This window comes from Tiliqua scincoides, chromosome 8 (assembly GCF_035046505.1).
Source record: "Tiliqua scincoides isolate rTilSci1 chromosome 8, rTilSci1.hap2, whole genome shotgun sequence".
In the NCBI taxonomy this organism is placed as follows: domain Eukaryota; kingdom Metazoa; phylum Chordata; class Lepidosauria; order Squamata; family Scincidae; genus Tiliqua; species Tiliqua scincoides.
In genome coordinates, this window is record NC_089828.1 from 916,865 (window position 1) to 939,795 (window position 22,931).

At 45.7% G+C, this 22,931-nt stretch overlaps 1 protein-coding gene across 2 annotated transcripts in view; it reads left to right on the forward strand.

Annotated features, from left to right (window-relative positions):
* The window catches only part of POLG (DNA polymerase gamma, catalytic subunit), a 26,314-nt gene continuing 3,383 nt past the window's right edge, over window positions 1–22,931 (forward strand). The window contains exons 1-22 of one of the 2 annotated variants that reach the window (XM_066635016.1): window positions 1–180; window positions 2,302–2,948; window positions 4,478–4,664; window positions 5,922–6,089; window positions 7,292–7,438; window positions 7,711–7,790; window positions 8,674–8,856; window positions 9,558–9,709; window positions 10,053–10,176; window positions 11,197–11,421; window positions 12,416–12,533; window positions 12,716–12,781; window positions 13,629–13,733; window positions 14,778–14,938; window positions 16,228–16,281; window positions 17,828–17,945; window positions 18,146–18,281; window positions 18,771–19,017; window positions 19,263–19,385; window positions 19,785–19,953; window positions 20,699–20,907; window positions 22,696–22,856. In XM_066635016.1, the coding sequence (XP_066491113.1) occupies window positions 2,356–2,948; window positions 4,478–4,664; window positions 5,922–6,089; window positions 7,292–7,438; window positions 7,711–7,790; window positions 8,674–8,856; window positions 9,558–9,709; window positions 10,053–10,176; window positions 11,197–11,421; window positions 12,416–12,533; window positions 12,716–12,781; window positions 13,629–13,733; window positions 14,778–14,938; window positions 16,228–16,281; window positions 17,828–17,945; window positions 18,146–18,281; window positions 18,771–19,017; window positions 19,263–19,385; window positions 19,785–19,953; window positions 20,699–20,907; window positions 22,696–22,856 (3,526 nt within the window). In that variant the 5' untranslated portion in view covers window positions 1–180; window positions 2,302–2,355. The remainder of the gene's footprint in view (window positions 181–2,301; window positions 2,949–4,477; window positions 4,665–5,921; window positions 6,090–7,291; window positions 7,439–7,710; window positions 7,791–8,673; window positions 8,857–9,557; window positions 9,710–10,052; window positions 10,177–11,196; window positions 11,422–12,415; window positions 12,534–12,715; window positions 12,782–13,628; window positions 13,734–14,777; window positions 14,939–16,227; window positions 16,282–17,827; window positions 17,946–18,145; window positions 18,282–18,770; window positions 19,018–19,262; window positions 19,386–19,784; window positions 19,954–20,698; window positions 20,908–22,695; window positions 22,857–22,931) is intronic. The other variant, XM_066635017.1, reaches the window with a different exon arrangement.

Here is a 22,931-nt window from a genome sequence, read left to right on the forward strand (position 1 = left end):
ATTAACCGGTTGTTGTGCCCCCCTTTCCCCACGAGGAGGCTCGAGCTGTGGGGGTTTCAGAGGGAAATGGGGGGGCTGTTCTTTTCTATGTGTCCCCATGAACCCCCCCGCGCTGGACGAGTCCATTTCAGGCCTGCCAGGATAAGGTTGGATGAAGAGGCTGGTGGGGGCAGGGAGGAGGTGCGCACGTGGGGGGGGGGCCGGCGGCGGGGGGGGGGCTTGCTCTGTGGAGTCTTCTGGAAGGCCTGAGGGGCTGCGGGGGGGAGAACAGCCCATTTCTGGAGGGGGTTAGAGCCTGTAGCACCCTGAGGAGGCCTAGCTGGGGGGGCAGAGAGTAAGCCTTTTTTGGGGGGGGGGGTTAACACCACTTATTGGGGGGGGGGCAGAAAGGATGCCCTGATGGTGTTGTAGGCACTTTTTCTGCAGGGGGGTGTAGAAAGACTATCTTAGTTTTAATGTGGGGGAGGGGTGACTTTTTGTAGCTGGGGGGCAGAGAATAAGCCCCCTGGAGAAGAGGAAGAGTAGCTAAATTTGGGGGGGGGGCTTTCCTTAAGCACCCCTTTAGTGTGAGGTAAAAAGAGCATAGTTTTTATGGGGGGGTAAACACCAGTTATTTGTGGGGGGGGGGCTAGAAAGGATGGTCAGATAGTGTTTTAAGCACTTTTTGTGGGGGGGGGTAGGAAGACTATCCTAGTTTTAATGTAGGGGAGAGGTCACTTTTTAAGGGTGGGTGGTAGCTTGGGGGCAGAGAATAAGCCCCCTAGGGAAGAGAAGAAGTAGCCAGATTTTGGGGGGGGGGGGGCTTTCTGTAAGCACCCTTTTTTTGTACAGTAAAAATAGCCTAGTTTTCATGGGGGGAGTAGAGTGAACCCCAGTTATTAGGGGGGCACTAGAAAGGATAGCCAAATAGTGTTGTAGGTGCTTTTTTTGCAAGGGGGAGGGGTAGGAAAAATATCCTGGTTTTAATGTGGGGAGTTGACTTTATTTTTTTTTAGTAAGGAAGAGCCAAGAGACACTTTTCTTGTGTGAGGAATGAATAGCCTCACTTATTATTATTATTATTATTATTATTATTATTATTATTATTATTATTATTATTGTTGTTGTTGTTGTTGTTGTTGTTGTTAACAGTATTTATATACCGCTTTTCAACTAAAGTTCGCAAAGCGGTTTACAGAGAAAAATCAAATAACTAATGGCTCCCTGTCCCAAAAGGGCTCACAATCTAAAAAAATGCAAAAGAACACCAGCAGACAGCCACCAGAACAGACAGTGCTGGGGTGAGGTGGGCCAGTTACTCTCCCCCTGCTAAAAAAAAGGAGCACCCACTTGAAAAAGTGCCTCTTACCCAATTAGCAGGGGTTCACTGGGGTAGAGAATATGTACTGGTGTACTGAATATGTATACCATATTGTACTGGTGCAGTGTTTCTCAACCTGTGTTATGGGTGCCACCGGTGGTACTTGAGGTGGTGTCTGGTGGCCCACGCACAACTCCTGGACACCTGCCGCCCAGCAGCAAGATCAGCAGTGCAACACAGCAAACAGCAGTAGGAGGCTCAGCTTGGCAGGCAGAGCTCCAAAGCATGCTTTTCCATGCTCGAAAAACCCTCCCATCCATCCTGAGCCTCTTACTGGTGTTTGTCATGTTACATCTGGCCTCCCAACCCAGAAAAGAATGGTGATGATGTCATCGCCAGTTACTTCCAGTGGGACTTTGAATTCAACCATGAATTGGACCATGTGAAGTGGTACAACTGAGGACAAACAGTTGAGAAATGCTGCAGTAGTGTGGGGGGCTGGGGTTAGACAAGGAACCACCTTGGGGCAGTTTGCAGCAGTTGCTGGGAGAGGGAGGGAAAGAATAGCCTAGTTTCATCTGGGGAGGGGAGAGTAAGCACTTGGTTCTTTGGGGGGGAGGTTGTAAGTGAGAAGGTTAGCCGGAGAGAATTAGATGGCAGAGGAGATTGCTTGAAGACCCCCCTTAGTAGGGAGGGGAAACACCCTTGTTGCCTATGCGGTACAGTACGATGCTCCATACTTTCTGGAGCCTGGCCCTGGTCAGTCATTCTTGTTTTAGCCTTACACAATACACAGAGCTGCAGTCCTGTACACACTTACTTGGGAGTAAGCTGGATTGAATTTAGTGGGGCTTTCTTCTGACCCCACATGCCTGGGATTGCACTGTTATGTCCAGTACATATTACAGTAACTGAAAGTGAGATCCAGCATCTTGGGCAGGGAGATGGAGAAGTACCATGCTGAATCTCAGTTTTACTGTATATGGCTTGTCTCCTAACAGATCTGAACTAGCGAGAAAGTCATATATTCTCCATGTTGCTCCATCCTGGTGAAGATGAAACGCTTTGTGTGGAAGACATCACTGTCGGGTCCATTCGCATCATGGGGAACTCAAAGATGGACCTCGGGTACCTCAGCCAGTCAGCTGGGTCAGGAGAAGATGGTGCGAGATGCAAGCAGCGCCCCCAACCATCAGCAGCGCATGAACCCACTTGGCATCCAGATGCTCTCCAAGGGTCTTCATGAGCAGATTTTCCGGGGTGCTCAGGTACAGTACTCAGATGAAGACATCCAGAAAAGTGTGGAACACTTGCAGAGGCATGATCTGTGGGGGAAAGAAACATCAATTCTTCCTGATGTGGAGCTGAAGCTGCCCCGGATGTACGGGGCCAATCTTGACGAGCATTTCCGTATCTTGGCACAGAAGCAGAGCCTCCCATATCTGGAGGCTGCTAAGGAACTTCTCCAGCATGAGATCCCACCCATGCCTTCAGAGTGGGCTTGGGAAGTTGGATGGACACAATATGGACCCAGTGGGAAGAAAGTCGTGGATTTCCCTGATGAGAAAGCATTGGTGTTTGATGTGGAAGTGTGCATGGAAGAAGGGCATTGCCCCACCCTTGCTGTGGCCGTATCTCCAAGTGCCTGGTAAGACAGGGAAAGGCTCTCGTACACAGAGCAGGGTTCTTGTTACTGTGACCTGTTTATCTTGCACATGACCAACAGCCAGAGAATACGTAGGTCAGCATTTGTGGGCCCCTGATTGACTAACTTACCAGCCAGCCATTTGCTTCTAACCCCCCTTCACTTCTCCACTGAGTCTTCTAGCAAGCTTTGAGGGCTTGAGAAACAGGATTGCTCAGTTGCACTGAAGTATGGTGAAAAGTACAAAGCAGGAAGAGTCTCCCCTGTGCTTGGGAAGGGGGGGGGGAATCTTCTGCTATTTTTTACTTCTTGATTCAGTTAGTGGAAATGAGACTTTTGGGCAGGTACCACATGTCCTTGCAAAATGATTTGGTGAACTGGCAAGTGGATTGGTGGACACCTGCAGCAAATACCTTCTTGTTCCTCTTCCTAGCTCTAATCCTTCTTCTGTTGTTGTCCTCACCTTTCCTTCCCAAAAGGCCACTGCATCTTCCCACCCTTCTCAGTTCCTGGGCAGCACCTTCTGCCTTAGGATTTTGCACTTCCTGCTGCAACTTTTTTTGCTGAGTTCTTTTGTTTACAAGTGCCAGGAAAAGAAGCATGCCTATCATGTAATTTTTTTGGCCATTGTATAGAACAGTGATTTTCAACCAGTGTTCCATGGCACATTAGTGTGCTGTGAATGATATGCAGGTGTTCCCCAGGACTTTGGGGAAGGATAATAATAATAATAATAATAATAATAATAATACAGGTATTTATGTACCACCTTTCTTGGTCGTCAGATTTCTCCTCAGACGGGTTTACAAGGCGGTTTACATAGGCAGGCTGTTCTAAATCCCCATAGGGATTTTTACAGTTGAAAGGTTCTGTCTTTCAAGAACCACAACATTTCAGATGGATCTTTTCTGATCTGGTATCACATTCTGGCCTCCAGTTTCCTCCCACGCTGGCTGACAAGCAACTCCATCTCTCACTTGAAGGGCGGCCAAGACGCTTCTTTGCTCACACCAAGTGCAGGTGGAATAACTCAGCTCGGCTTGTCAGCTGCTTCAAGCTCTCACCATTCACTGTGCCGGTGGCCTCGAATGTTATCGAATGGCCTCGAATGAAGGCATGTTATCTTCAGGCAAAGGGAGGGCAGTGTGCCTTGTCAATCATAAAAAAAACTAATGATGCAATTTTTGTGCCTTATTGGTGTGCCATGAGATGGAAAAGGTTGAAAATTGCTGGTATAGACCTAGAAAAGTATGAAGTAGAACCCCTTCCTCCTCCGGAAGTTAATAGTGTGATTAATAGGAATTTAGTTACCTTTCCCTTCTTGACATAAATGCTTTCCACTTGCCTCCGATATTTCTAGTCAGATGGTTCAGTTTTTAATCTAGCAGTCCCAGTCCCAGTGATGCAGGTTCAAATTACATTTCAAATTCAGAAAGGAATGAAGGCAGATCCTGGCATCGCTTGGTGTTAATAGTAATGCTCGAGTTCAGAAAGCTGTGAGGAATTTCAGGGTGTGTGTGTTTTCCTGCTAGGTATTCGTGGTGTAGCAAACGACTGCTAGAGCAAAGGTACACCTGGTCTAGCCAACTCTCCCTCTCGGACCTCATCCCCCTGGAAACAGGTAGCAGCCTCTCCAAACAGGATTGGAGGGAGAGGCTGGTGGTGGGTCACAATGTCTCCTTTGACCGTGCACACATCAAAGAACAGTACTTGATCCAGGTAAGTTCTTCCTGCCTGCCAATGTACTGTATCAGGTTCGTCTGTCTTGAACACACAGCGTTCTTGGCTAGATGTTGGTGGTAGAACACATGTGCATTTGTTTATTATCACAGTTGTGATCCACAACAACAATCAGGAAAACATGCCATGAACAAGACATAAATAAATGGCTCATTATACAAATTAAGTATTTTTTAAAGTATATTTAAATAATTAAGTATTTAGCACGTATCATAGCCACTATAAGAATTACAGAGACTATACAAGCAGGTAACCGCTAGGTCTGTGCCAGGTTCTGTTATAACTGACACCATCAGATATATCTATATTTTTAGAGCTAAAGTAGATGTGACATGGGAAGTTTGAAAATGGAACTTTCACATCTCTTCCCCCCCATAAGCAGATGAAGGGAGGCAGTGATTTGTTCGTTTGGGAGAGGAGTTTCCATGTTGCAGCTCTGATCTACTCCGCTCCTCGAAGCTGGTTTATTCAGGTTTTTTGCCATGAAGAGGACTTCTGCATAAAATATGTGCTTGTCTTCTTTTCCCTCTGCAGCTAATGATAGCTTGGAGGAACAATTTAAGTCAGGAAAGCAGCACAGGGGTAAAGGGCTATATCCCTCTTCTCCTGCACCATGGCCCCAGTTCATCATGGCCTCCCTACTTCTTTTTTAAAAAGGGGGAAAGGAGCAGGGACCTAATTCCTTGTAAAGTGCCATGCACATCAATGATGCTGAATATCTAATAAGAGGAAGAGGTTGGATGAAGAAAGAAGGAAAGTCTGATGCTCAGAAATTGAGTAGTATATGTGCAGTACTGAATGTATGAGTATTAGATAAGAGCTGATGTAGCACAATAGTTAGAGAATGAGCTGCAAAGGATTTTTCAAGTTCTAATCATTACTGTAACTTGTTAACATGGCCTTAGGCAAGCCACTTCCACTCAGCCCAGCTGCAGTAGGGGGATAATAATTCTTACTTTCTTGTCTTACAGGGTTGTTGTAAGGAGAAAATCAAGATAATTCATGTGAATTTTCTTGCGTATTCAAAAGCTCACACATCATTATCGCTATCTCACTGTTTTATTTCCAGTCTGTCAGGTCTGCTTTTGTTAGAAAAGGGGACCATTTTCCAGAAAGTCATCCTCATGTTTGGTGTTAGAAGTCTCTCAGGCTTCTTCCCTGATGCTTTATGTCTTGAGTGAATGACTTATCCAAGCGCCAGGCAGCTGTGTTCCATAGTATATGTGTGTATTTTAGGGCTCCCAGATGCGCTTCTTGGACACCATGAGTATGCACATGGCCATCTCGGGGTTGACAGGATTCCAGCGCAGCCTTTGGATGGCAGCAAAGCATGGCAAGAGGAAAGGACAGCAGCAGGTCCAGCAGCATATCAAGAAAACACGCAACAAAACTGACGGTCCTGCAGTAAGTTGGAGAAGTTGGATGCTAGTTCCCCTTTTCTGTCTCTGGGTGGGATCTATAGCATGTCACCTCTGTGTAGCTCCATGCTCTTCTGTGGGGCTAGCACAGGGACAGTAATGGATAAGAGATTATGTGGCTTTCATATAAGGGATAGCCTGGTCACAGTTGACTGTGCTCTAGAAACCTCCAGATCAGACTGCTGAAATACACTGTAGATTGAACTGCCTTTAAAGACTACTTGGAAACTTGGGGTCCAATCCTATTGGGCCCTGCTGCTGAGTGTTGCAGAGCTGCCGTAATAATAATAATAATACAGGTATTTATATACTGCCTTTCTTCATCTTTATTCAAGACTTTATTCAAGGCGGTTTACACAGGCAGGCTTATTTAAATCCCCGTAGGGATTTTTACAATTGAAAGAAGGCTCTATCTTTCAAGAGCCACAACAATTCAGATGTTTCGTTCTGATCTGGCCTCCATCCTCCCACGCTCAGAGCAGATGGAATAGCTCGGCTTCAGCTTGTCAGCTGCTTCAAGGTCGCACGCTGCCGGTGGCCTCGAACTGGCGACCTTGTGGATGTTATCTTCAGGCAAATGGAGGCTCTACCCTCTAGACCAGACCTCCTGCTGCAGACGTAAGGCACGTCTGCAGCACCCAGGGAGGAGGGGCCGTGAGCACTGGGCCTCAGGGATAGGATTGGGCTGAAGTTAGTTCAAAGTACAGCCATTCAACCACTAACTGGAGCTGTGTGATGGGAGTATCTCTTGCTAGTACATAAATAGCTTCCCTGGCTCCCAGTCTATTTCTGAGCGCAATTGAAAGCATTGGTGCATTTCTATAAAACGCTTCACAGTTTAGGACCTTTGTACCTTAGTCCTCCTCCTGTCCTTTCAGTGCCAGGCAAATTCCTTTTTATTTTTGTTGGTCTTCCAGTGTTTTTAAAATTGATCTCCTGCAAGTGTAGAAACCAGGTGCTTACCATGAGTAGATGGCCTTGGAATCGTAGTGAAGTGCCTTAACTGTCTCATGAAAGTAGATGGTTGTCATTAATTCAGAGCCTTAGAACCAATGAGAAAGGAAGGACTTTTGCTGCAGAGAACCTAAGCTGACTGAATTCTTTTTAAAATTACACTTACGGGCTTTTTCGGAACCTGCTGCTCTGTGAACTAGTTGCTTCTTCCTCTATTGCCTTATCTCCTTGCAGATTGCCTCCTGGGACTGGGTGAATATCAGCAGCATCAACAACCTGGTAGATGTGCATGCACTTTACGTTGGAGGCCAGCCATTGGAGAAGGAAGCGCGGGAACTCTTTGTCAAGGGGAACATGAATGATATCAGGAATAACTTCCAGGTAGGGAGGGAATCTATTGGAGATGGCCTTCTAATGGAAGGAACCATGAGGCACAGCTCAGTGGTACAGCATGTGCTTTGCATGTGGAACATCCCATGTTCCATCCTGGGGTATCCATTTAAAAAGAAAAAAGAAAAAAAAAAGGATCTTAGATAGCAGGGCTGGGAGAGATGTCTGGCTTTGGAGTGCTGCTGTAATTGGGAAGAACAGTACTAGCTATCAGCCAGTAGTGTGACTTTATAAAGCAATTACTTCTATAACCTTTCCCAAAGGAGCTGATGACTTACTGTGCCCTTGATGTTCAGGCTACCCATGAAGTATTTCAGGAGCAGCTTCCGCTCTTCCTGAAAAGGTGAGAAGTTGTTGAGTATGAGACTCATGTTTTGCTGTTGCTTCCTTTTCCCCAAAGGGGGAAAAGTCTAACAGCCCAATCTTAACTGGTCTGTCTGTCCCACGGTACAGCAGCGCTGAAATGGCCACCAGTGTATCCCATGGGGCCACGGAGGCAGCTGGAGGTCTCCTCAAGGTAAGGGAGCAGATGTTTCCTTACCTCATGTCGAGCCCCAGCCTGGCCAATGGGGCTACTGAGATCTGGACCAGTTCAAATGCTGGCACAGAAACAAGTAGCTCTGGGTAGGGCTTTCAGGCTCAGGATGGAGGTTAGGATGCGACAGAGACCTCCCCCACCGTTCTCACCTCCCAAGTCTGAACAGCCCTTCTCCACACCCAAAAATGTCCCGTCCCCTCCCCACCCCTGTTCCTCCACCTCCCTGCTGCCTGGCAGTGTTTTTACCCCAGTTGGTGGGTGCAGCTCCAGTGCTAGTGGAGGCCTGCCAGCAGTGGGCTTTCCACTGACACCACTGACCTCCAGGTGGCCACAATGTGCTTTGCAGCACATTGGAAGACACTTTTTGCTTGTGCCTTAACAGCCTTTACAGCCAATTCCAACATTCAGTTTTTCTCCATAGGCTATCTTTCAAGGTGGAGGGTAAACTTGTGTCCCACCCTTGGCGATCAAGGTTTATCAAATCTCCTCTTATTTATGTAGTCCTGCCTCTTAATCTGCATGATCCCATCCTGTGTTCTTTTCCATGCTTAGCATGACAAACCACTAGGAACTGCTAAATCAAACCATTCCGTAATTGTAATGAAAACAGTTTATGTGATGTAGTCCAGGTGCTGCTGGCCAAAGGGCTTCCACTCTGTGATCCTCCCTCTCCTTGTTCCTGCATCAGGTGTCCCCATCCTGTGACATTTGCAGGGATGCTGGAAATGGGGGTCTCCTACCTGCCTGTCAACCAGAACTGGGAGAGGTACCTGGAGGAAGCTCAGCTCACGTATGAGGAGTTGCAGAAGGAGATGAAGAAATCTTTGATGAACTTGGCTGACAATGCCTGCCAGCTGCTTCATGAGGGCAGGTGGGTTGTGGTGGTCACAGGTGGTGTAGCATTATTATGCTGCAATGCATCTTTGGCCAGAATTTGACATTTGGTGGAGACCCGCTGAGAAGGCTGTGGCGCAGAGTGGTGATGGGGAGCGTTTTAACCCTTCCCTCCAGCTGGGGCTTCTGTGTAAAGCAGCTGGGGAGAAATTGTAGGTGGAGGTGGGGAAGGGTCAAACACCCCTCCTGCCCCCCCCCCCTTTTTTTTTTTTGGCACATCCGAACCTTGTCTCTCAGCTTTTCTGCTGCTCACTATAGAACCAACTTCCCAGACGAAGCTGTTATTAACATAAGAATATTGAATGTGTACTTCGGTTCTTAAAATTAGTAGTTTGCTTTTGTTCTTACTACTATCCTACAAGTGAGGAACATATCCAAAAAGGAGAAGTGCAGGGTTGGCATGATTTAGGTGCAGATCTAGGAAATATGGCTTCATCAAACCGGACGTTGCTCAATAAGAGAATGTAACTGTCACTAGCATGCCGGAGGGTGGTAGTGGTACCTGGATAGACTGGGAGCGCATTGATCTTACTGGTGTTGGTGGTTAAGAGCACTTCACGAGTCCTTCTCCCCTTTGCCTCTGTATATAAATTGAAACATGCAGACAGGTCTTCCAATGAAAATTTTTTTTAAAGGGCTCTGCAGAATAATCCTTTGTGATGTGTTGGTCTGGTGCAGGTACAAAGATGATCCCTGGTTATGGGATCTGGAGTGGGATCTGCAAGAATTCAAGCAAAAGAAGACAACAGTTCGGAGGAAGAAGAATCAAGATGGCAAGGAGGACCTCCCCAAAGCAGTGAAAAAGAACGCTGTGTTGGAGTGGCAAGAAGGTAGGGTGGCATTGTGAGTGACCATTTGCTTGCTTGCATGGGGCATGTAGCAAGTACCTCTTGAAGATATATTGTTTGCAGGCCTGAGGCAAAGACCTCGTGGTGTATTTTGTGGGAAATCTGGACTGGCTTAAATGGAAAATGATGGGATGGGACAGCCTTTTTAGGTCACAGTCACCACACTTCTGTGATTATTTGCAGGTGAGTTAGAAGTTGTTGAAGTGTAGATAATTCTGTTCCTTGATGTGAGATGTGGTGTAGATATGAAATGGCTTTGCCCTCAGAATCCTGCCTGTACCATTTGGGAAGTGTTCCTCTCTGGTTTGTTGTATCTGGAGAACAGATCCTGGTCCCCCTACTGAAGAGGAAGAACAGAGCATCCCCGAGAGCTGTTTGTGCCTGACCCGTCTGAAGGAAACTGTGACTATGCAACCAAAGAGGATTCAACATCTGCCTGGTCACCCAGGGTGAGTTTCTGCAGGAAGGGTGTATATTTTGAGGTCCTCATGGATAGCAGTACTTGTAGGGGCTCTTGGTCACTTCCTGTGTTGATATTTGTTCTTTAGAGTCAGGGTACTCCCTCTGTTGTCTACTCTTTGAAAATGTCTGAGGTCAGGGATGTTAGCTCAGTATACAGCTGTAATTGCAAAATCTTGATAGTTTGTCAGCCATTGTGGTACCTTGTGCATCCTTCAGATTTTCAAATTCTGATTTTTTTGTTTATTTTAAAAGCAAAACAATTATAGGCATGTATCTAAGCCTTCATAGATGCAAATGGGAGGCTAAAAAGGTGAGAACAGAGTTAATTCTGAAATTCAAGGAGTCCTTTCTGTCACGAAGCACTGTGCTTTTTGCTCTTCATAGGCTTTCGTACCCCCCCCACCCGAAAGAGACTACATTCCAACTTCCTTGTTTCCATCTATTATTTGGCAGTATCCCAAGAGTTCTAGTCTTCTCCTTTCCTCAGATACTTGGATTTAGTTCTGTGTCTGCTCTCTACTGCTTTAGACATGATGGGGGCTCATGTAATCAAATACTCTTCTGTTCAAAAATAGAATAAAATCTCATACATAGAAAACTAGCATGTCAGAGAAGGATTCAAGCCTCACCTTCTCTTGACGTACTAGTTTTCCATGTGCAGAGATTTTTATGTTTTTGCACGGAGGAACATTCACTGATTAGCCCCCATTTGCCCCCATCTGACCTCTGGAGTTCAGACAGAGGTCTGAAAATTTGCCCCACTTTGCAGTTGACTAACTGAGCATGGATTGAATAAAATATTAATTACTCCTGCTGGTCCAGAGCAGAGTCTTTTTTAGCTAATAAATTAGGGCTGCTAAGTTTGCATGCTCCATCTGTCAAAAGACATTTTCCTAATTTATTTTGTTTTACCTTCAACTTGCAGATCAACGCTCTTTAAAAAAGGCTTATTAAAGAGGGCTTTTATTGTTACTGAATTTGAGGGCTGCTCTCCCCCCTTCTCTCAGATGGTACCGTAAACTGTGCCCCCGGCTGGATGATCTTAATTGGGTGCCTGGACCAAGCCTCATCAGCCTGCAGATGAGAGTGACTCCAAAGCTCATGAGGCTCACCTGGGATGGCTTTCCACTTCACTACTCTGAAAAACACGGCTGGGGTTACTTGGTGCCAGGGAGGAAGGACAACCTGCTGGTGGATACTCCAGACGACAGATCGCCTAAATGCCCCTTCAGGTGAGAGGAGAGGAGGGCTTTCAGGCAAGTGAGAACCACAGAGCTACCACTCTCTCCCATTATTGTTAACCATATTACTAAATATAGTGTGACATCATTGTACATGGTGCTTTATACAGTAGTATAAGCATAAAAGACAAGCCTGGTCCTCTGTGACATGCATTTTTCCCCATGGTTCATCTGTTGAACCCAGGGGGTTTGAAGGCTTTCAAGCCTCCCTCTAGGCTAAGTATACAACACATACTACCCCCCCCCCCCAATAAACTGAGAAATAGTTTTGGCAGAAGAGGGCCTTCTGCCTCCTGGCTCACACTTACAGGCCTTTAGGTGAAGCTCCTTGCGCCTCCGTAGCCAGCTCCATAACATCTTCCTGGCACCCCTTTGCAGCACTGAGAGAGACCCCCACCTGAAACCAAGGAGAGCTACTGCCAGTCAGAAGATAATACTGAATGGACTTGAGATCTTACTCGGGATAAGGCCACTATGCATCTTCATAGACTGGAGTGACCCCAGGTCTCCTAATTTTCCCCAAGTTCTCCCTGCCCTGCCACTATTTGCAGGGTGGATTGGGATAATAGGCTGCAGGGGACGGCCTGTCAGCCCAGCAGTGAGTGGTGGTGTGATGACGTTGCCCGGGGCTGAGAAAAGAGCCGGGGCCTGTGGAGATGAGGTCGCATGGCAGTCATTAAGCACTAACTTAGGTGTTTGGGGTCCGGGCTGCTCCAGGATCCAGCACCAGGCATTTTTTCTAGACCTGATATTGGTAAGTTAATAGAGCTGCCAAATGCTCCATATCCTTGGTTGAAAAACTGCTTCTGTCACTAGTATTATTAGTCTATGCTGCACTCTGTCTCTTGCATAATATTGTCCAAGGTTAGCAGTTCTTTGTGGTTGAGATGAAGGAATCAGGTCTGTTTCTCAGTTCATTTCAATAGGCAGGAGTTGATTAGACGTAATTCAATGGCATAAATCTCTCCTTCCTCTTTTTTTGCAGGGTTATTGAGCATCTGTACCGGGAGCATTGTAAGGAGAGAGGCAAGCAGAAGCCCGACTCACTTGACACCTCCCTGGAAGAACTCATGTTAACAGAAGACAGCACTTTCTGGCAGAAGGTACAGTTTGTGTACCTTAGAGCTGAGGTGCAGGATTAGCAACTGTACAGCTTCAAGTAACAAACAGATCCTTCAGATTGAAATAAAATATCCCTGAAGCTAGACAAGTAGCTTGTCATGAATAAATCTAGGCTAGATGTTACACATGACAGGTTTTGATTTGTTTTTTTCCTTTATGCCAGGTTGAGGAGCTGAGCCGTCTGGATGCAGAAATAGATGTGGATCTTGCAGCCAAGCCACTGAGACAGGTAACGACACACCTCATTGTCCAAAGATGACCAGTCAGCATTCTCTGCATACCGTCTTCACTTGCTTAGAGATTAGTGAGTTTTGAAGAATTGAGAGGTGGCAACATGGCATTCTGGGATACGGATCCTAGCATAAGGGGTAGCAAGGAAGAAAAAGCAGAGTCCTATAAGAACAACTGCAAAAAATCTGGACAGGCAGGTGCCTCACAGCCTTTCCCAGAGCTCAAAATTCTGCAAAGCTGAAGCTGCTGATCTGCTTAGCTTGCTCCCTTCCCCACTATGCATGTCTGGGTCACTCAGTTGAGGAGTGGACAAGGGGCTTTCAAGACTTGAGAAAAAGTACTCTGACCACCACTCCTGCATAGTCCCACATAGTATATGCTGAACATACAGTATATGCTCATATCATGTTCAGAATAAGCCCAGAATTACAGAGACTGTAATTCAGGCTTTTATCCGAGACGTCACATTCTGTAACTAAGCTTAGTAGCTGCACACAAATTCATAATGTATTCTTCCCCAGGTTTATCCTTCTTCCATTTCCTTCCCCTTCCTCTGTTGTCTCCCTTGTGTGTCTCTTGGATTGTGAGCTCTTTGGGGCAGAGAACCACTTTGTAAAGCACATGCATAATGCTACGTAAATAAGAATTTTTAAAAAATAGTACTCCTGTTCCTAGAAACTGCAGAGGACATTGTGAGAGGGAAGGATACCTGCATGCAGGCAGGCTTACAAGAATGCTTATCTGGCAGAGCCCACTTAATAGGAGGTGGGATGCTCCCTGCATCTGAAGTTGTCCTTTGTGCCTTCTGGCCTGAAATCCAGCTAATCCTTCCATGATTGCCCTAGAGCGAGCGACAGTCTGCAGAGAGTCATCCTGAGTACCACCATGGCAACGGTCCTTACAATGACGTCAATGTACCTGGCTGCTGGTTTTTCAGACTACCTCACAAGGTGGGTGTGCACTTCGTGGCACTGAAAGGAACTTCTCCATTGGCCTGTGATTAACTGAACTCTAAAAAAGGTAATAAAGCATAGGCAAGAGAGAGACCTTTATGGTACGTGGAAAGTGTTACACCCTACAGTCAGGAAATGTTTGTTTTCTTTCTTAGGACACAGCAATTGAGTTTGAATTATTGATAATAAAATTATTGATGTTGTGTGATCCAAAAATGGAACACAGCTCACAGTTTAAAAACAAAAACACCGCATTAAAATAAAAATAATAGAAACCAAAACACCAACAGCAGGTTAAGTCACAACTTACAGTAATCAGAGAATGCTCAGAGCAAATTGTTCAGTGTTCAGGTCAGACACTGGCCAAAATTATCTTGACAGCAAAACGCCATCAAGGAAGGGGGGCTAAATGTATATCTCAGGACAAGGAGTTCTAAAGAGTGAGTGCTGGAAGACCTGTTTCAATGCAAGAGAACACTCCAAGGACCCACCTGGGAAGGAGGCAGCGACTGGAAAACCCTACACTTGAGTAAGGGCCCAATCCTATCCAAATTTCCAGTGCCAGTGCAGCTGCAGTGCAGCCTTCAGGAAAGGGAACAAATGTTCCCTTACCTGGAGGAGGCCTCCATGATGGCCTCCTCGCTGCAGGATGCTGTGCATGCCCCATTGGCACAGCTGCACTTGTGCTGGAAAATTGGATAGGATTTGGCCCTAAGTTTGCCCCTCCCATGGCCTTAAGAACTACCTCATTTGCATAGCCCCATCTATTACAGTAAGTGAGAGGAGCATGTAAGTATTCCCTCCTACATTGTGAGATGAGTGCTCCCACCATCAGAGATGGCATCATAGAAATCCATGCTACAGATTGGCAAAGCCTCACCTCAGTAATGATGCAAATCAGGTAGGAAATAGGCATTTGCTTGCAAAACGTTCATTGGCGCTATGTCACTAAGCTGGTGGGGTGAAGGCTAGAAGCCTATTAACATCTGCTAAGATTGATGTCTTGAGTCAAAACAAGTTTCCATCCCTTTTTGTTAAAAGGATGGAAATGACAACAATGTTGGCAGCCCATTTGCCAAGGATTTCTTGCCCAAGATGGAGGATGGCACCTTGCAAGCTGGCACAGGAGACACAGATGGAACACAAGCACTTGAAATCAACAAGAAGATCTCCTTCTGGAGGAATGCGCATAAAAGAATCAGGTGAGCCAGTTGCCTTCACATTTGGTGGTAAACCTGCATCACTGCAAGACATCCCCTGTGGAAGACACTGCATGGCTGTTTGTTCTCTTTAATCTCCTCACTAACACTGAGAAAAGTGTCAGAGAGAGAAAACTTTTTAAAAGAGAAAACTGTCTATTTCAAAGCATATTGTGCTGTGCTAGCTGTGAACTTGTTCAGTTTGCATAATCGGTTCAAATATGATATCCAGAATAATTACAGAATGTTGCATGTTTTGGTGGAGAGCAGATGGGAAAAGTATGGGTGAGGTGTGCAACTGGAAGGCCTGTCCGGAGTCTGACAAAGTTCATGTGTGAGTGCTACAATTCTGGATGGATTTTAGGGTGCTGAAATAGAAAGCAATTTCCCTACTCTTTGGACACACACAAGTGAATATTAATAGTATCATTGAGGTGATTGCCAACTTTCTCAAACTTCTTCTGGGATTGTCATTGTTCGCATATGAACATCAGCAGTCATTGAATGTAAAGTGTTCTCTGTAACATGCAAATGTTTAGAATATGAAAACTGTTTTATCCTTACAAAGAACCTCTGAGGTAGGTTAGATTGAGAAACCCAAGGCTACCCTGTGAAGTTCAGGGCTGAGGTGGGATTTGAACCTAGGTCTCTGCAGTCCAGTGCAAGGCACTTCTTAGTATTAGTTCCAAATTCTGAGAAACAGTTGAAAGTACTTTTTCTAATCCCATGAGAGGAGAGGCTTTGATGGTGTTTTGAGAATGAAAGCACTAAAAACCTTAGGGGTTTTTTTTTTTTTTTGAAGTTGATTAAATGCCACACACATATCTGGCATAAACAGCTTCTTGGTCTACTTGGAGATCACATCTTGGCTTGTCTTAATCATTACTGGACTTGGGGAAGAAGTGGTGTATTTCTGCGTTTTGCATTGGTGTATGGAGAAGGTTGGAAACAGGTGAGAGCCTTCCTAGATAGTGGGAGTGAGCCTTCCTATTTCTTACCTGCTCTAAACCACAGTGCAAAATGAGAAAAGACCTCTTCTTGGGGTCCTCTCCAGTTCACTGAGGCCAAAGGGAAGGGATTTGGGGAATGGGTAAGAGAGGGTCGGTTGCCATTGATAACCTGACCGTGTGTTGAAACCGTGGATAAAGCAGCTCTCAGCTTAGCCTGGCTCTTCCCTTCTCTTTTGCATGTTCAGCCACAGAGGCAGGGATGGGTGCAGTTTTTCATGTTGTGTTCACTTTCCAAAGCTAAGTTTTCCTGTTTCCTCCATCCACTGTTTTTTGTTTTGGCAGTTCCCAAATAGTAGTGTGGCTGAAGAGAGGGGAGCTGCCTCGATCTGTGACCAGGTAGGTCTATAGATATGTCCTCAAGACCAGTGTCACCTAACTCAGTACCTGAACACATATTTACATGCATGAGGTTTAGTCGCTGACATCAGTTACAAGTATCTCAGGTCACAGTACTGGGAATCTCTGACCATTAAGAACAAATGAACTAATAGTGTCACTTGCACAAGGCAACTTTGTGTGTTTTTCATCTGTGCCTGTTTTGGAAGTGGTTCATCTACAAAGGGCATGAGGGAAGAGTGCACAGCTGCCATTTATTTTCCCTTATGGGCTGAGTTTACACTCAGTGTCAAGGAAATTATAATCACGAGGTTGTCCCTTCTACTTCCTAAATAAATCATTTTTCCTCCTGCAAAGCTCCATACACTTGATCAGTTTGTGCATGTTGTTTTGAAACAGGTATTTGAGTGTAGTTTGGATTTTCTTTTCTGGCAAAAGTTCAAAATTCTTTTCCTTACTGTGTCCCAAGGAAAGAGTTGGATAAGTGGTGGCTGATCATGGTGTGTGCGTAGAAATGTGCCTGGAACCAAAAAGATAAAACAGCCAACCTTGGAAGGCACAAAAACTCTGCCCCGTGGACATTAGAACTATTTCGAGTATGTTCCTGCATATTTTCAAGACATTTCTCCACAAATCCTATTGGGGTAAAAAAAACTGGCATAAACATTCAAAACTAAACCTTGAGACCCAGAAACTTTAAAAAGCAAAAACTGAAATTTCTCAGAATTTTCTTTAGCAAACAATTAAGCCAGTTTCACAGGTTTAGATTTAAAAGAGGACTATTGGCCTGTCTCTGGTGGTTAATTTTAATGTTGAGTAACTCCAGTGAAGTGCCTTAGAAACTCCGGGCTTTGTACGAGTCAGGTTAGCTGCAGCCTCAGTAATGCCTGTTAAGTAGCTCACTTGATACCTAGCAGAACCAGTGCTGGGTATAAGAACATAAGAACAGCCCCACTGGATCAGGCCATAGGCCCATCTAGTCCAGCTTCCTGTATCTCACAGCGGCCCACCAAATGCCCCAGGGAGCACACCAGATAACAAGAGACCTCATCCTGGTGCTCTCCCCTACATCTGGCATTCTGACTTAACCCATTCCTAAAATCAGGAGGTTGCGCATACACATCATGGCTTGTACCCCATAATGGATTTTTCCTCCAGAAACTCGTCCAATCCCCTTTTAAAGGCGTCTAGGCTAGACGCCAGCACCACATCCTGTGGCAAGGAGTTCCACAGACCAACCACGCGCTGAGTAAAGAAATATTTTCTTTTGTCTGTCCTAACCCGCCCAACACTCAATTTTAGTGGATGTCCCCTGGTTCTGGTATTATGTGAGAGTGTAAAGAGCATCTCCCTATCCACTCTGTCCATCCCCTGCATAATTTTGTATGTCTCAATCATGTCCCCCCTCAAGCGTCTCTTTTCTAGGCTGAAGAGGCCCAAACGCCGTAGCCTTTCCTCATAAGGAAGGTGCCCCAGCCCAGGAATCATCTTAGTCGCTCTCTTTTCTTGTGATGCTTTAATGCTGCTCATGCGAATACTTTTCTAGGAACCCAGACTATGACGAGGAGAATAGCTATGGAGCCATCCTGCCACAGGTGGTGACTGCTGGGACCATAACCCGCCGGGCCGTGGAGCCCACCTGGCTGACTGCCAGCAATGCCAGGGTATGTATCTGTCTTCTAATGCTTTGTATCTATGTCGTTTGAGAGAACAAATTGGAGTACTAGAAAAGAGGCACCTTTACGATTCATAAGCAGAATGTCAGTGTGTGTGGAGTCTGTTTTCAGCTGACATTCCAGGAGCAGAGAGTCCATTCTGGCAACAGGCACGGTGAGGGCAGAAGCTCTTCCTCTCTATCTTGCAGGCTGACCGGGTGGGCAGCGAGCTGAAAGCCATGGTGCAGGTCCCTCCTGGCTACCACCTGGTTGGAGCAGATGTGGATTCCCAAGAGCTTTGGATAGCCGCCATCCTGGGAGAAGCGCATTTTGCTGCCATGCATGGTGAGTGCCTCGACTTGCAGCAGCCCTCCCAGCACCTGACATTGAGAGGCATCTTTAGTATCTCTGCATCCGGAGGTTCTGCTTCACTGTCTTGCCTGATAGCCTCCATGGATTTGCCTGCCCTTTTTTAAAACAAATCTTCATCTAAGCTTAAAAATGAACAGGCCTGTATAAATTCTGGAAACGCAGCACGCTTGCAAGAGTCCTATTTTTCATCTAGTTTCACCTAGTTGTCATGGCAAGCAGCCAGAAACTCAGCAGGCTCCATCCCCTCCTTCAGCTGGTTCTTTGGCTTCCGAAATCTCACCAAGTAATGCCCTCATGCATATCTTTGGTATATGCGGATTGGAAACTTGTTTCCTTATTTAAAAATGGAATTTCTTAAGAAGCTCAGCCCAGTGTCCTATTTTTAGGTTTTCTCTTGCACAGAATACCAGCATACATTCAACCCTTATAAAACCTACATTAACCCCTTCCCTCCCCCAATAGGCTGCACGGCATTTGGCTGGATGACCCTTCAGGGAAAGAAGAGCAACGCCACAGACTTGCACAGCAAGACAGCCTCTGCAGTGGGGATCAGCCGGGAGCATGCCAAAGTGTTTAACTACGGGCGCATCTATGGGGCAGGGCAGCCCTTTGCGGAGCGCCTCCTCATGCAGTTCAACCATCGCCTGACACATCAGGAGGCCAGTGAAAAGGCCCGTCAGATGTATGCCGTGACAAAGGGGATCAGGCGGTGAGTAGGCAGTCTTGAGGAAAAAGGTTGATCTTTGAGAAGAAGCCATTATTTGTGTCTTGCTTCACTTGCACGAGTCATTCAGAGTCATTTGCTTCTCTGGATGCCGCACTGTACTGCGCTTTGGGGCTCCCACAGTCTCCACATGAGCTGTAGCCTGAACTGCATGGTAGCTTCCATTCAAGTAGTCTTGCCTAGTGTTAACCCTCATTGTCTTTTGACTTCCTATTCCTTCTCCCTTGTAGATGCCTCCTGACTGAGGAAGGAGAGTGGCTGGTGAACAAGTTGGGCCTCCCTGTAGAAAGGGCAGCAGATGGTTCTGTGTCCTTGCAAGATGTGCGGATGATAAAGAGAGAAGCAGCAAAAAGGTGATGGGGAAGGGAGAGAAGAGTGTTCTGGTGCCCGTTCATACTTGGGCAGGACCAGGTCTGCCTGCATAGAGGACTTTAGAAAACGTACTGAAAAATCAAAACTTTGTCCCAAAGTAATCTCCACTCTGTACAAGAAAAATCTGTATTGCGCGTTTTTCTTTTCTCTCCTTTTGCTTTACCATCCCAGCCAGTGAAGATCTTGTTCAGTCACCCTTTTTGGCTTCCGTGCTCTCTCAAGCCCACTTTGACAATAATGAGAACTGGAAATTTGTTTTTAAATGAAAACTAATATTATCAGGAAACTGACGTTCATGTGAATTTTTTTCCTGGTGTGAAATATACATTACCTTCCACTGCACTCTCTCTCATTCAGCTCTCATGTTCTTGATGTGGCAGGTCCCACAGGAAGAACTGGGATGTGGTGCGCCAGCGAGTGTGGGCCAGCGGAACAGAATCTGAGATGTTCAACAAACTGGAAAGCATTGCCATGTCGACATCTCCTCGCACTCCTGTGCTGGGCTGCCACATCAGCAGAGCGTTGGAGCCGGCGGCGGTCAGGGGCGAGGTGAGAGAAAGCCCTCGTGACACTGAATTACAACTTTGCCTCAGTACATCTGACCCTGCCTTCATTGGTCCATCTGGCTAGAACTTGCTTACACTGTCTTGTAGCAGCTCTCCAAGATTTCAGAGGTCTTTCCTAGCTCCACCTGGAGGTGCGAGGACTTGACCCAGGACCCAGGCTCTCTTCCATTGTGCCACATCAATACTGCTGTTTGATTCTTGGGTGGTGGTGCTAGCTTTGTGTCGCAAGTGCCCTTACTGGGGTTGTGGAAATAAGAGGATGAAAATTCAGAGTTCCCTTGCCTGCAAATAGAAAGCAGAATACTCCCATTTAAATGGTTTGCTGGATTCTTCTCCAGCTTCCTGTACAAAACAGGGCATGCGGCTATTGCTCCTGCTATTAAAATCTGTTTCGGTCTGCTGAGCACATTATGTAATGTAGCACTGTCTGAACTGCATGGTTATTTCCAGGTGAGGGCACAGAATTTCCACCTGCTGTTTGGATGCACATATGAACAGCATAAACATCTAGGCCCTGAAACATCCACATGTTTGAAAAGTTAATATCTTGATTGGCCTTTCACAAAGGGCAGTCAGTGAAGTCCAGGAGCTGAGAAAGACTTTGTGTGTGATCTTGATAAGCACCACCAGCTTATACGTATTTAAACATCCTACAAGAAAGCCTCAATCTTGTTTTTCCAATGTGAGCACTTGTGTATGTCTATAGGAGTCCCCTCTGTTTCCTTTAGTTTGTCACTAGCAGAGTGAATTGGGTGGTCCAAAGCTCGGCCGTGGATTACCTGCACCTGATGCTCGTGTGCATGAAGTGGCTCTTTGAGGAATTTGGCATTGATGGACGTTTTTGCATCAGCATCCATGACGAAGTGCGCTACCTAGTCCAGAGCGAGGACCGCTATCGGGCAGCTCTAGCCCTGCAAATCACCAACCTCCTCACACGGTAAGTTGTTGACACGCCATTCAGTGAATGTTGGGTACCTTTGAGAGCTTTGCCATTGTGATCTGTGACAGTTTGAATGAAACTAGGGCTGCAATCCTAACCACACTTTACTAAAAGTAAGCCCCATTGAACAAAATAGGACTTACTTCTGAGTAGACCTGGTTAGGATTGTGCCCTAGGTCAACGAGAAGTTAAACTAACACTTTATGCAGATGATACTATGTTAAGCTTGACCAATCCTAGTTGATCTTTTAAAACAGGCTAGATTTATTATATGTGAGTTGGGATCAGTATCTGGCTGTAACATCCATGTCAAAAAACAGATTGGTTTTTTGTCCACAAGCTCAGCAAAAACGGATACAGAATCTGTTTTAATGACAGTGGATCATTATATCTGTTAGATAATATAAGTATCTTGCTTATTTCTAACTTAGAGGCGTTGTCAGTGATAAATTTTGGTCTAGTATTGGCTAAAGAAAGCAGACATTTCCAGATTTGGAAAACTTTAAAATCTTTCAGTTACAATGTGCATTCCCAGGTGTTTCCCCCCCCCCTTTTTCAGTCCACCTGTGGAAGTGACTAAGCAGATGGAGAGTTTAAGCTTAAGTAGTGACTTACCCCAGCCCGTTTGTCCCAAATGGGGTAACTGCAAAGTGTTTGCAGAGTTCCCCTGGCCTAGAGCGCCTTCTCTGTTCATGCTAATAGATGAGAACAATCCTTTACCTTCAGGTGTATCACTCTGATTAGAGCTACTCCATGGCTGCATGTAGTTTGGTACCCAATAAAATTTTCAGGTTTGTCATGTGAATAATAGAGCATGCTCATCATGTATCTTTGCCCTAAATTGTCTACTTTTTGTAAGTGGCAAATCCTGTTTTCTGGTTGTGACATCCAGAATCCTGAAGTACCGACTGAGTCTTTGTACTTCAAGTTGAAAATATTCTCTTGTGTGCTCACCCTGCCTGCCTCCTACTACTTTGTGTGTATTTTGTAAAGCACTCTTTATCTTCAGAGTGCTGTACCAGAGAGGGTCAGTTTGACCTGGAAGAAAAATGCGGCAGCACTTTGGGTGTGTGGAATACAGAAACGTGTAGATACATACTTATTATGCTTGAAGGTCATATGAGGACTTCAGGTTGCTACTCCCACTCACTCCTTACAGATAGTGCCTGTCAATCAAAAGTTTTCTAGAAGTCTGAGCCACCACACCACTTCTGGTTATGAAACAGCTGTCTCAGAAAATATAACCATTCACACACACCCAGAATAATCCAGCACCAGAAGAGAAGCATGAATGAATTAGTAAGCCTCATACCTGGGGAAAAAATGGAAGAAATTCCTTCAGTACTGATCTCTCTCACAAGGAAAAAAATTCCAATACTACCATCTCTTGTGAAAAACTGAAAAAAACAGAGTAGGTGAAGGTACCCTCTGTCCACTGTGGAGAAAGAACCTGCATGATAAATCCAGTATTTCTTTCACAGTAGAGGGGAGTATCTCACTGGGTTGTTGAAAGGTACTTACCAGTTAGGTGGGAGAAGGGAAAAGGGCTTTATAGATATCTGCTTGAGAAAGCTTGTTCTTTGTGCTCTGTCACAAGCCTATTCTTAGGAACAAGACAGGACCAGAACTGAGAGTAGCTTCCAAAAAGCTTTTGATAGGCCCTTCCTGTTGGGAGCAACTAGGATAAGGATGCCCTACCTGTAAGAGAAAACTGGTGCCTGTCCTGATACAGAGGGGAAACTTCCAAAAGGACCAGGTTCTTCACATGGGTTGCTTTCTTTGTAGGTGCATGTTTGCCTATAAACTGGGTATGCAAGATCTGCCTCAGTCGGTAGCATTTTTCAGTGCTGTGGACATTGACAGGTGCTTAAGGAAGGAGGTGACTATGGATTGCGTCACTCCTTCTAACCCAACAGGGATGAAAAGGAGATACAACATCCCACAGGGTAAGCATGTTCTCTTTCCCCCTATATAAGTGAAAACTTTTTCTGACAGCAGAAATACAGGAATATTATTTGTAA